This window comes from Rhea pennata, chromosome 10 (genome assembly GCF_028389875.1).
Source record: "Rhea pennata isolate bPtePen1 chromosome 10, bPtePen1.pri, whole genome shotgun sequence".
In the NCBI taxonomy this organism is placed as follows: Eukaryota; Metazoa; Chordata; class Aves; order Rheiformes; family Rheidae; genus Rhea; species Rhea pennata.
The window spans coordinates 4,109,264-4,121,367 of record NC_084672.1 but is presented as its reverse complement, the minus strand read 5'-3'; the positions used below and the strand labels follow the sequence as shown (position 1 = coordinate 4,121,367).

Sequence of the window (12,104 nt, the reverse complement as noted above, 5' to 3'; positions counted from 1 at the left end):
AGAGACAGGCAACACAATGCCTATAGATAGGCTAGCCTTTCTTTTTAATATAAACAGGTTAACCTTTCTTTTTAATTAAAGGAATGTACTATAAAATATCTAAGAAACACTAAATCCAACTTTCAGTGAAATGGTAACACTGCTGATTAACTCAAGTAAACAGTAAAAGCTAAAATATGCATCCTAGGCATCAATTAAGCATTTCAGCCAAGAAGAGAGACCTGTTTTTTGCAGCTGTGAGAGTAACCCAGTGTGTCCATTCAGGCCAGACCACCGATGCAGAACATACAGCATAAACACAAAACAAAGAACTGTCCCTGACTAAAAGGTTTTATTTGGCTCAGCCTCAAAACACTTAAGAGTTGCAGTAACACCACACTGGAGTACATAAATCACTACCAATCTGGCAGTGACTTCTTACATTAGAAAGACACTAGGTATAACTGATATCACTTTAAATACCATATACTGCTGATAGTCGTTCGGATTAATCATTTATTATCAGATTTTTAATACCTAACAATCCCTCTATATGTACAGTACAGTGACATACATACCATGAATAAGCCTAGGACTCTAAGGTAACAGGGTCAGGTCACTGAATGCAACTGCAGATTTTAAGATCTTTTTAAGGTGTCAACAAAAACAAATTTAGCCTATTGAATTCAAATACACAATAGGTGCAAAATGCATGAGTTTTAGAATTTATCTTACGTAAATATTCCCTTGTATACTAGTGAGAAATCACGAGAACACTTCTTTGTCTTACTGTGGATTCATGTTCTTACTGATCTTCTCAACATGACTTAGAAGTTTTAACAATGCAGATGGATTATATGGGAAAAGATTTCTCCTCTGCAACCTCGAAATAGCTATTTGCAATTCTTCCAAACACGCTGTTGATTTGTAAAGCATTACTCTTAGCGGAATGATATTATCTGAAGACACTGCAGAAGCCAGAACGGATGAAGTATTAGATCCCTTTTGTTTCAGAGGTAACACTTCAGATTTGAGTGTATTTTGTTTATCATCTCTGCAGCTGGAAACAGCTTCCCTTATCTTTGCCTCATAACTTAAAGGCATCTGCTCTGTGTTTGCCAAACACTCTTCTCCAACTGACTCCGATTCAGAATCTTCTGAGCTGTCATAATTAACAAGGCTTTGAAGAGAACCTGGCAGAAATGTGCTATCAGTGCATAGCAGTGAGTTAGACTGGTTAGACTCTGCAACTTCATTATCACCTTGCTCTGTTGTAAATGCCAAGTAATTGCGAGAAGAAGCCAAAGATAGAACCTGCGGACCTGGTTCACAACAAGTATTTTGCAAGCTCACATCAGTCATACAGTTTTGTTTTCCTTGATGAGGTGACTTGTCAGAGGAAATAGCTTGAAAAATGTCATGTTTTGTATCAAAATGGTTACAGATGTTGACAAAATGGTGCCAGTCTTCTCTAAGAAGTTTTAAATACCTTACTAGATACTCCAGAAAACAAGTTTCTGATGAAATCAAAAAATCTAGAAGAACTGTGGAATCAAATGCAATATTTTTTAGGAAAAATAAAAAGACACAGTGGGGATTATAGCCATTTGCATGTGTAAAGAAGTTCCAAGTTTCCGCCTCTTCTAGGCTTATGCCATCAACAGCATCATGTCGTAACCTGAAAAGTATTTAGTGAAATAGGTTAAATTTAATAGAAGTCTAGAGGTGTTTAAAAATAGGTATTTTTGGAAAACATTACTGTTGATCTCTTTTGGTTTTCTCAAATACAGATTTTAAAAGCATGCGTACCAGATCCTGCTGCAATTAACTGCCTTTACAGTGATACATTTCCAGAGAAATATTTTAAGTCAACAAAATCTGCAGAAAAGCACCTACTGGAACCAAAACGGAAGAACTTGTTTAGGCCAGAAGGGCCTTCTATGCAAGCCTACAGTTTTGAAGTTTGTTCCTGCCTACGGTACGTAACAGCCTGAAATCCAATAATCCACCAGGCACATCTGATTTTGCTGAAAAGTAAACATCAAAAAGAAAATAAAGTTTTGATGCTAGGATGAGTAAGAATTCAGGCAGGTGCGTGATCAGAGAATTTAGGAAGCTAGAGCACTTAAAGCAGGCTTCCTTGAATTGTCCTTCTCCTCAGGACGCATTCTGGAATGAGCAAAGTTACTTACAACATATGAATTGTTCAATGTTCTTGTACACCTAAACATAGACTAGCTTTCAGGATGCTAAGCCTACTGGAAAAAGTGGCCTACTTGGATTTATGTGCCTAAAAAGAATTTTAGATATCTAAGATACTATTTGCAGTATCTTTAAATTTGAAAGTTGGGAAATAAGACTTTGAGCTCTTATAAATTTGGATAATATCTTGTATAAGAATTTAAACAGCAATGAAGCAGTGACTGTCCATGACAAATTCATAAACAGCATACTTCAGGTGTTAGTAATGACAGTTGTATTAAAAAAAAAAAAAAAAAAAAAGAAGAAGTATCTGGAATTAACACAGGCCCAATCCTCAGAGGGCAACTATGCCACAAGCCCCTGATTTCTTGGAGTTTAGTTATAATATTGCATTCTTCTCAATCTCTCTACGTTGAAAGAAATCAGTCTTGCCTTTTACCTGTGTATAATCACCATTTTAGATCTGCAAAAAATCAATTAATCGTACCTTGTAATCCAGAACAAGTATTTGACAGGAAACTGTTGCACAACTCTCACTTCAATCCAAAACACTTAATCTAATTATCAGAAAAGTTAACAGCTCTTACATCACATATTCCTACATAGTTTTGAGTCTTAAAATTATTAAAAATATACCTTCCTTATGCAAAGTCATCAATAACAATGTCATTATGTATTTCACAACAACCTTACTGAATTATCTTCCTAGTTCTGTCAAATAAAATATATACTAACCTATCACTTTTTAAATAAATGAGTAACAATGCTTTAGCAGCTTCCCACATATCATCATCTTGCTCTATGAAAATCAAGGAAAGCCATTCACAGTTATGTACAACTGGGTGAGAACACGAGGAAGATGTCAGATGACCCCTCCAGAATGTCAACAGCTGGGACATGGAACTCTGAAACTCTCCTGAAAACAAGAAAGGAGAAAAAAAAGTAACTAAGTTTTGTTAAATTTCTTTTTTTAGCACATGGCAACTAAAGACAAGTGAATTGTAATACAGTCAAAGCCACAGATTTAATGATCCAATATGAGCATTTTGGTGAGATTTCGTGTCAGTCCTTCCCACACGAAAGAAGAATACAATTTCAACATTTTAATGGGGTTGAAGCTAAAACCCCTACTGTGTGTTACACTGTAGATAGTCAGCTGCAGCAATTTCTAGTCTCTGGGAACAAACTGTCATTCCTCCAACAAAACAAGGTATCAAGCTTGTAACATACTCATAACCAAACTTATTCTTTATAAAATAAAATCTTCATGAATGACATCAAGTCATGTACATTTCTCAAGTACATGTTAGCTTGGAGTAAAGGTACATTCATGTGATGGTACAAGAGCCTTGCTAGAAGTACTGAATTTACTGAACTCAAGGTAATATATGCATTGTTTTTCATTCAAGTCTTCAGTGCAGATTTCCCACACTCTAAACATTGCACTCCTGAATGCAAAAGACACCTCAAAACTTACACCACTTTCAAGAGTAAACCACTGCACTAAAGTTAAACCATACAGTTGAGACAGACTGTTCCCCATAAATCAAGAAACTTACCTCCTCAGTACTAGTGGTACACTGTGAAAAAGATTCTGCATGTCTGAACTTACCTAAGTTTTTCATGTATTGTAGCATATAGTCAACATTTAGAAGACAGGCAAAAAAAGAGAGTAACATACATCTTTACCCAGAATGTACACCTTAGATAAGAATTCTCATGGTGCTGAAGGACACCACGGCTTGAACAGCAAAGCTGCATAGTTCATATAAACAGTGATTAATGCTTTTACAAGACTTCCTGCAACATGGGAATCAATTTTACTTACAAAATCAGCATTATATGGCTTGCCTGAATGTTTGACTTTAAGATTTGCTTTTCCTGTTAGCAAAGACATATAAACAGCAAATTATCTTAGTTATTAATAGTTACTATTCAGGCTGAAATTCTTCCCTGTATATCAAAGCTATCTGGAAGTTACTCTCAAAATTGAAATGAATTAAAGTCAAGCCACTTTAATTCATATTAACAAAAAAAAAAAAAAAAAAGACAGGATCAACCTTCCTGGAAGGGAAGTTAGCATATTAAGCATTTTGGTGCTTGTTCTAACCACTTTATTTAATGTCAATAAAACAGAAGCATCATTACTTTCAACATGAAATTCCTTGTGATGGTTACGATATCTGAATCCAATTAAAAAGAAAAATATTTGTGGCATAAGTCTGGAAAAAAAAAGATTTTCTTTAAGAAAGATTCTTTTATATAGGTATCAAAAATAGTTTTAGGCTATGTTTATTCTATTCACTTGTTCTTGGAGGATCTCAGAGTCTCTATATATTTTGAGAAGGTGGACTGTAAGAAAAATCCTCCCTACAAATACCTAAAAACTCTAAGAACGCTACTGGAATCACAACTATGACAAAATCTGGAAAAGGCATCAGAAGCTGTCTTGCAGGATTCTGTAGCTCTTTTGCACAGCCAGAGGAAAAAAAAAAGGATTTTATGCTTTGTACAGAATGTAGAAACATAAAAGGCAGAAATATTTACATCTAGGACTTGTGAATATATTGGGGCATTTTTACAATACTGTCAAATTTCATCAGTACCAAAATACATATATATACAGTAAACTTTGCCTGACTGGTTGACACTAAGGTACACACATTCTCACTTGCATTTGACTAGAAACATTGTTTCAGAGCCCCCTTTCCATTTTTGCCATAAAGTCTGTAATCCAGGGACAGCAAGTTGCTCTGTTCATACGATTTGCACATCCACATGGCTTAGAGTCAGAAGATGCATATCGTATGCTTCTGAGAGGTAAAAAGATAGGTGAGAAGACACCACTCCAGAAGTATCTCAAGGCAGAAGAGGTCAGTCTCACCATAGCACTCCGTTACAGCATATGAGAAGGCTGACTACAACCCGGCTACAGTGACACAGCAATGCTTTCTCTCCGGTCAGGAATGCAAATCACACAGCATCCCCTGCCCTCCCACCACCTGCCTTGTTATACCTCTAGTACAAGAGATTAATCTGCTCTTCTAATAATCTAACTCACCTATTCAGTGGAACAAACACACTCAGGTTGAGCAAGTAGGAAAAGTATGCCTAGCACCTACTAATCCATAGGACTAGGCCTATTATAAGTAAGGGTAAAGAACAACACTATCCTCTAAAAACTCCCATAGTTTTCCTGCCTTTTACTTTACAGGTTTGTTATTTTTCTCTTTTCCACCATTGTTATTTTCTGCCCTATTGCATTATTTGTCTGACAGTAGTAGTGTCTAGTACACTCAATCAGGATAAAGGCATAACGGTACTTTAAAGGTCTGCCTCCACATTAGAAACCAGGAGACTGTTTCCTGCCCTTCCTGTAGCTCTCCATCCACAAATAGAGTAGATTTTTATTCTACGGGCTTTCCTCTTTCTCAGCTGGAGAGGAGTCTGATTTCCTCAAGCTGGCTCATCTACTTCACGTATTTGCCAATGTTCTCAAAAAGAAAGGTTTTCAACCCCAAATGCAGCTGTTTCAACTCCCCATATCCCTATGCTAAGGCTAGGATCAAAGGCAAGGAGACAACTAATAATCAGGACACAAAGTGACACTGGTAGCAGGTTTTCTACTGGGTTCCCTCCTCCCCCCATACTCTCTAACATTCCATTCATTTAATTTTAAGAAAATCATTTTCTTCATACTAATAACTTCTAATTCAGCTTAATTCTATTTACAGTCTTAATGAGCTGCAACCAGAAATCTGAAAGCTTTAAGGCTTCTTGCTTGATGAACAAAACAAAGACTATTACCTTTGACTTCAGCTTCTGTAGTAGAGTTCAGAAACTTGAATTCCAGTGCTTTAAGCACAACTAGACTTAGGGCTCTGAGAAGGGTTTGATCAACACCACCGTGAGTATTATCTTCAGGATGAGGTTCACTGCCTCCAAAGTAGCTTGCTTTTTCACTGAGAGGGATCTGATTAAGCCAAGTCAAATTCACACCTTGCAGAACACCATTACTCAGTGCAAGCATATCCTCGTACAAATACGGCTTTTGTAAGAATGGTGATCCGCTTACAGAGTCTTCTCTAGATTTGTAAAGGACACATTTTTTGAGGAGCATAATGAACAACTTCTTGAACAAATAATGAACTGATGAGCTAATGACATTCAGGACATAAGAAACTTTCAAAAATAATACTCTCTGGCATCTCAGTGGTAATTCTAACTCAACTCTGGAAACCAAAAGAGCTTCAAGCAGATCTATGAAACTGATCAAGTTGTTTGCAGCTTCAGAATAAGGTGAAGTATAGTGGAGACTGTCAAAATGATGGCACAAAATGGAATTATAAAATCCTTCAAGCACAGCATCGAGAGGAGCCAGCAACTTCTTCAAGACACCTACAGCAACAAGAACATTACAGAGAGTTAAACTTGCTGAAGTACAACAGTCAGCTGTATCACTTAAAATAGCCTCATCAGATAAACAGCTGAAAATAATCACAATCAGCTGGTGTTTTTAAGCATGTTAAAAACACAACATTTTTAACAGTACTTTGCCCCCCACCTCTTTTCAATCAAGAAAATAACCCAGTGCCATTGGTATTTTCAGCTAACCTGCTCTGGAGATTATAAGTAATATTTCTCCCCCTAGTGGGCACTCATATATATTGATGGCATCATAAATTTGCTACAGTACCTGCTTTAGGTAAATCTTTATCTTTCAAAGTATCCCTGATAATAGCTGTAAGTGTCCACAGACATTCTGCTACTTGAGTATTTGTAGGGAATTCTGACAGAATCTTCAAACTAAAGGTGAGCCAGGTGACATTTAATGTATTCTAAAAAAAAATAAGTTCAAAACAATCATGTATGTTTTACAACTGTGCAAATTAAATTCAATCACAATACAATGATCTAAAATTGTAGATTTTAAAAGATGCAAGCATAGGCATAGAGTGAAACAGGTGGAAAAAGATCTCCTCATACTTACAAGTGTAGGCCTCTGTTTACAGACGTGAAGTCAAATAACCATGTAATAGAATTTATATCTTCCAGAAAAAAAAAAAAAAAACTACAAACCTGCTAATGTCACGTGACATGCTGCAAAATCTGATAGTACTGTAAAGACACATAGTCCCTCATAACTTTGCAAGAAATATTACAAACATGCTTCTGAAAGAAATCTCTGTTCAGAGAAGGTACTATGGTACCTACAATACATATCCATCAAATATACAAGTAGAAAAAACAATAAAGAACTGGAATATTCAGACAACAAAATACAGAAAAGTATTTGATTAACTTCCAATAGGTTATTGTATATTGTTCTAATTGCATCATCTAACAGCTCAATTAACTGTAACTGTATTGATTATATAGCTGATTGTTTTTTGGCAATATCCATATTGTAAGCTTAAAAAGAATGGGGTTTTTTTTGCACCTCAGACATGCTTTTCTTCTTAAAGTAGTTTCATAAACTCCAGATCTTTATATAGAAAAACGTTCTAAACTTTATTCCCATTATACATCCAACCTTCCTTCTTTCCACACATTTTCTGAACTTTCTGCATCTCCTAAGACGCTTGAAAAAGTCTCTTGGAATATTTATTATATATCCTTCCTATCAATCATTTCAACCCCACTAAAAATACTCTTTAAGGGAAGATTACCATATAGTATTATCTTGTATAGCTTTCACCTTGTTCCTGATGTTGGGTCGAAAGACAGCTTAATGAAACTGCATGACATTTTGAGCAAACTCGCTGAACACCAGCAGAGTGTAGATCTGCCTTACAGAAAGTTGGAGCACAACAGACACGAGGGCAACACATGCAGGAAAGCAGCAGTCCTGCTGTTGCTTCATGTCTAATTGCAGAATGCACATCTCAAGCCTATAGATACGTGTAGTCACGTAGTCTCTGCTTTTGCACCGTATAAGTACTACAAAAAGCTGCCTCGAGTCAAATGGAACAACTGGAAGGCACACATTCACTAACTCATTGTTTCTAAGCCAAGGAAGGTTACATCATACTCACCTCTTCCTTCAGCTGGAAATACACAAGAGATGCTAAACTTTTTGATGCCATGTGAGATAACAGCTGATCAGAACTACTGAGCAGACATATCTGCAGACATGGGAAGAAAAAAAAAAGTATGTTATACTCCTTCTTCTTTTCATAAAAACCTCCCAGAAGTTTGTAAAAGCTTACCAGTTTTGAGTCAATTTGTGTCTCCTTCACAAGAAGGACAAAGATATCACAGTACTTCTGTCTTGTACTGAATTCAGTTTCCTGGGACTGTACTTTTGCCACCATCATCTTGATCAAAGTTAACTGAAGCAGCATCACTTCTCGTGGACACAATGAGGAGTTCGTGTTTGCAAAGTTATTAGATGCATCATCTGCTATGGGGACAACAGCATCTGAAATACCAGGGTTCTGATGGCTGCTAATACCACTGTTAACAGATGACAGATGCATCCGATTACATGATTCATCTCTTTCTGGTGACTGCTCAATACACAGATTGAGGAAGGAGGTATAATGATGGCTCTCCTTTGCTAGCGGAATGCCTGCCAATACATCTTTATACATCTGCTGTAACAGAGAGATCTTCATTATGCGAACAATAAATATTCTGGAGAATGTCTTATGTCTTCACTGATTATTTCTGATCACTGCAAATTTGTTTTGAAGTTATTTTTATCCATAAGAGAAACAGAAGCACTACCCGGCATTTCTCTTCTAAGTTACCTAGAAATAAACATTCCACTGTTACTGAACTTAACAGATAAGCAGGAAGATAAAAAACAAAACCACACATTTTTAGAGTTAACACTACCCTTATTAAACAAAATTTGAATATACATTCACTATGTTTTTAAACAGCAAGAGTGATAAACTAACAGTCGCATAAAATTTTGTCCCAATAGGACATTTAAATGACTTAACTTTACAAGAATGACCATGTAGTAAAAGAGTTTATAGTTCCAAGTACAATACTTCTGAAACCAAAACTGATTTGCTGAACCTAATGCAAACAAGAGTGTCTACAATTAGGGACTTAATCTGAAATATTCTACGAGAATTTTGATCAGAATTTGATCAGAACTTTCTGTACCTTTACATAGCTACAACTTCCTCAACCTCATTTCCTTTGTGTGATTCCAAAAGAAAAGAAAAGAAGCATGGAAAGCTGGAAATTGAACAGAAAACTGTTAATTTAACATGCAATGCTAATTGCTCCACTAAGATTGGGTAAGGTGACACAATTCAAAAAAAACCAAATTGAGACTAAAGAGTAAATCTTGTTTTCTGCTGCACACAGACATACAAGGTTAGCGACATGAATACACTGCAGGGAAGAACTGAGTTCTTAATTTAAGAAGGAGCACTGAAGAACACCTAACAGAATTCCTTTACATCTACACCTGCAGAACTCTCATTCTGAGCCCCTAAATCTTGTAATCCAGAATAGATTTTTAGATAAGCAGAAGATCAACAATGTCATGGGATTAGGCTCAAGGGGTGAGTGACTGAGAAATTTAAAGTTAGAAAATACAAAAAAAAAAAAAAAAAAAAAAAAAAAAACAACGTGTTGGAAGCCAGTAAAAATATTTAACCACATAAAAAAAAAAAAAAAACACAACAATCAAACTCTTTCTGATCACAAAGTCAATGGAACTCTTTTCAACAGCATGAGAACTCAGGATAGCTTAAAATGAAAAGCTATTAAGAATTCAAATCTCTTTACTTTCAAGTGTGAGTACCTAAGTACCTACAAATTTCCAATCATTATAAAAGTGGCTAGACAGATATCGGATCTCACCAGAAGACAAAAATAATATTCCTAAGATTACAAAGGTTTCTTTTTCAACTGTATTATGAGTAATGCTAGCCTGTAATATCAGTCTTTTCAGGAAAGTTACCTACTCAGCATCCTTTTAATAAAAAAAATAAAAAGGGCATTATCTTTATCTACTCCAAGTTGGGAGTAGGGGTTGTTTTGTTTATAGGATTTTATTAAAAAATTTACTAATTAAAGACATTTATTTGAAAGGGAGGGGGGAAATGTCAGATGACTAAATTCGCTCCATAGTAAGAGAGAGCTCAGTGAAAAGTACAAAGCTAAAGAGTAAAAAAAGCAATCATATCCATAAACAAGAAATGACAAACTCCAACCCTTACTTGTATTGTTTATTTGTGTTATTCATGACAGTATCTAAAAAGCAATTAAGGTAAGGCCCACAGCGCTAGACACAGCCATAAACACCAAGGAAGTTATGAAGAGCTCAGATACAGACAGATCAGGCAGGGAGGATAATCATACAGTAAGAAACAGAATAAATATTCTGTTATATATTATTTCCATGGCTATCTTAGTTAAGCTTTAAAATCAAAAACAAAGTCACAAGGAGCTGCAGACAGAGGAAGAAGAGAATAAATTCGATTAAAAAAAAAAGGAAATAAAGGAACAGAAGTGAAACCTTAGATGACAGCTGAAGCTTACAATGTTTAAGGATTGACACAAGTTTAAGTGGCTGCAACTGCCCCCAGAATATCCTAAAACAGAATTACAAAGTCAGTGTATTTCTCCAGGGTAGGATGCTTAATTTAGCGTGAAGTCACAGAAATCATTGGTTTGACTGAAAAAAAATAAAAAAAGCTTTGAAATATCTTGCTACTATTCCATTTACTTTTTTATTTTTTTACTAACATAATTGGCTTACAGCAACGCACTGCGATTACCCAACGATATCGGTGAAGAACAGCCAGTAGCAGAGGAAACTCTCGTCAATCCCTACCCTGCTTTAGCCTTTCCCTGCAGTTCACACTATTAAATGATATCACATAAAAGGCAACTGGGAGAAGAACTCTTGTCACAGAATAAGATGTCTCGGTGCGTGACTTCACGGGCACGAGCTCGGCGGCCGTGGCTCTCCTGCGAGGCAGAGCGTGAGGAACAGCGAAAACACGCTCGGACCGGCTCGGACCGGCCGCGGCTTTGCAGGTTCATCTCTCACTACACCTCAGCCTACTGAAACACCGTAACCGCCTCTAAAATGTGATTTGCTTCCAGAGGTTGCGAGTAACCTCCACCGTGAGCTGCGAGCTCCCCCGCGGCCGCCCCGCCTCGCGCCCCCTCGGCCCGGCGCGGCCCGGCCCGGCCCGGCCCCGCCTCGCGCCCCCTCGGCCCGGCTCGGCCCGGCCCGGCCCCGCCTCGCGCCCCCTCGGCCCGGCGCGGCCCGGCGCGGCCCCGCCTCGCGCCCCCTCGGCCCGGCGCGGCGCGGCCCCGCCTCGCGCCCCCTCGGCTCGGCCCGGCCCGGCGCGGCGCGGCCCCGCCTCGCGCCCCCTCGGCCCGGCCCGGCCCGGCGCGGCCCGGCCCCGCCTCGCGCCCCCTCGGCCCGGCCCGGCCCGGCCCGGCGCGGCCCGGCCCCGCCTCGCGCCCCCTCGGCCCGGCCCGGCCCGGCCCGGCGCGGCCCGGCCCCGCCTCGCGCCCCCTCGGCCCGGCCCGGCCCGGCCCGGCGCGGCCCGGCCCCGCCTCGCGCCCCCTCGGCCCGGCCCGGCCCGGCCCGGCCCGGCCCGGCCCGGCCCGGCCCCCCCTCGGCCCGGCCCGGCCCGGCGCCGCCCCCGAGCGTGCGGCCGCCTCCCGCCCCGCCCCGCCCCGCCCCTCACCTGGCAGCGCGCGGCCCCGCTTAGTCACCGCGAGCCGCCGCGCATACGGGTCGCCCCTGCCCCTTCTCCCCCGCTGCTAAGCAACCGCTCCGAGTCACCCGCCCCCTGGGGACAGGGCGCGGCAAGGCCCAAATCTCCTCCGCCTAAACGCCGGCGCCGCCACAGCCCGCTCCTCCTTCCCCCACCGCCCCTCCTCTTTCTCCCTGTCGCAAAACCCTCTCCCTCCCCGGCGCCTTTACGGCAAAGGGG

At 39.8% G+C, this 12,104-nt stretch overlaps 1 protein-coding gene across 5 annotated transcripts; it reads right to left on the bottom strand.

The window, feature by feature from the left end:
• Positions 1 to 312: 312 nt before the first annotated feature.
• LINS1 (lines homolog 1) lies at positions 313 to 11,920 on the bottom strand. Of its 5 annotated transcripts, XM_062584058.1 has the most exons (8): positions 10,985 to 11,318; positions 9,301 to 9,375; positions 8,391 to 8,933; positions 8,217 to 8,306; positions 6,878 to 7,019; positions 5,989 to 6,579; positions 2,917 to 3,097; positions 313 to 1,657 (listed from the first exon to the last, which is right to left on the bottom strand). In XM_062584058.1, the coding sequence occupies exons 3-8, from the start codon at positions 8,796 to 8,798 to the stop codon at positions 766 to 768; spliced, it is 2,304 nt and encodes a 767-aa protein (XP_062440042.1). In that variant the 5' UTR covers positions 8,799 to 8,933; positions 9,301 to 9,375; positions 10,985 to 11,318; the 3' UTR covers positions 313 to 765. The 5 variants fall into 5 exon arrangements, with proteins under 5 accessions (XP_062440042.1, XP_062440044.1, XP_062440041.1 ...); XM_062584060.1 differs by lacking the exons at positions 9,301 to 9,375; positions 10,985 to 11,318 and adding an exon at positions 11,856 to 11,920; XM_062584057.1 differs by lacking the exon at positions 9,301 to 9,375 and having other exon boundaries at positions 10,910 to 11,318.
• Between the last annotated feature and the right edge of the window lie 184 nt (positions 11,921 to 12,104).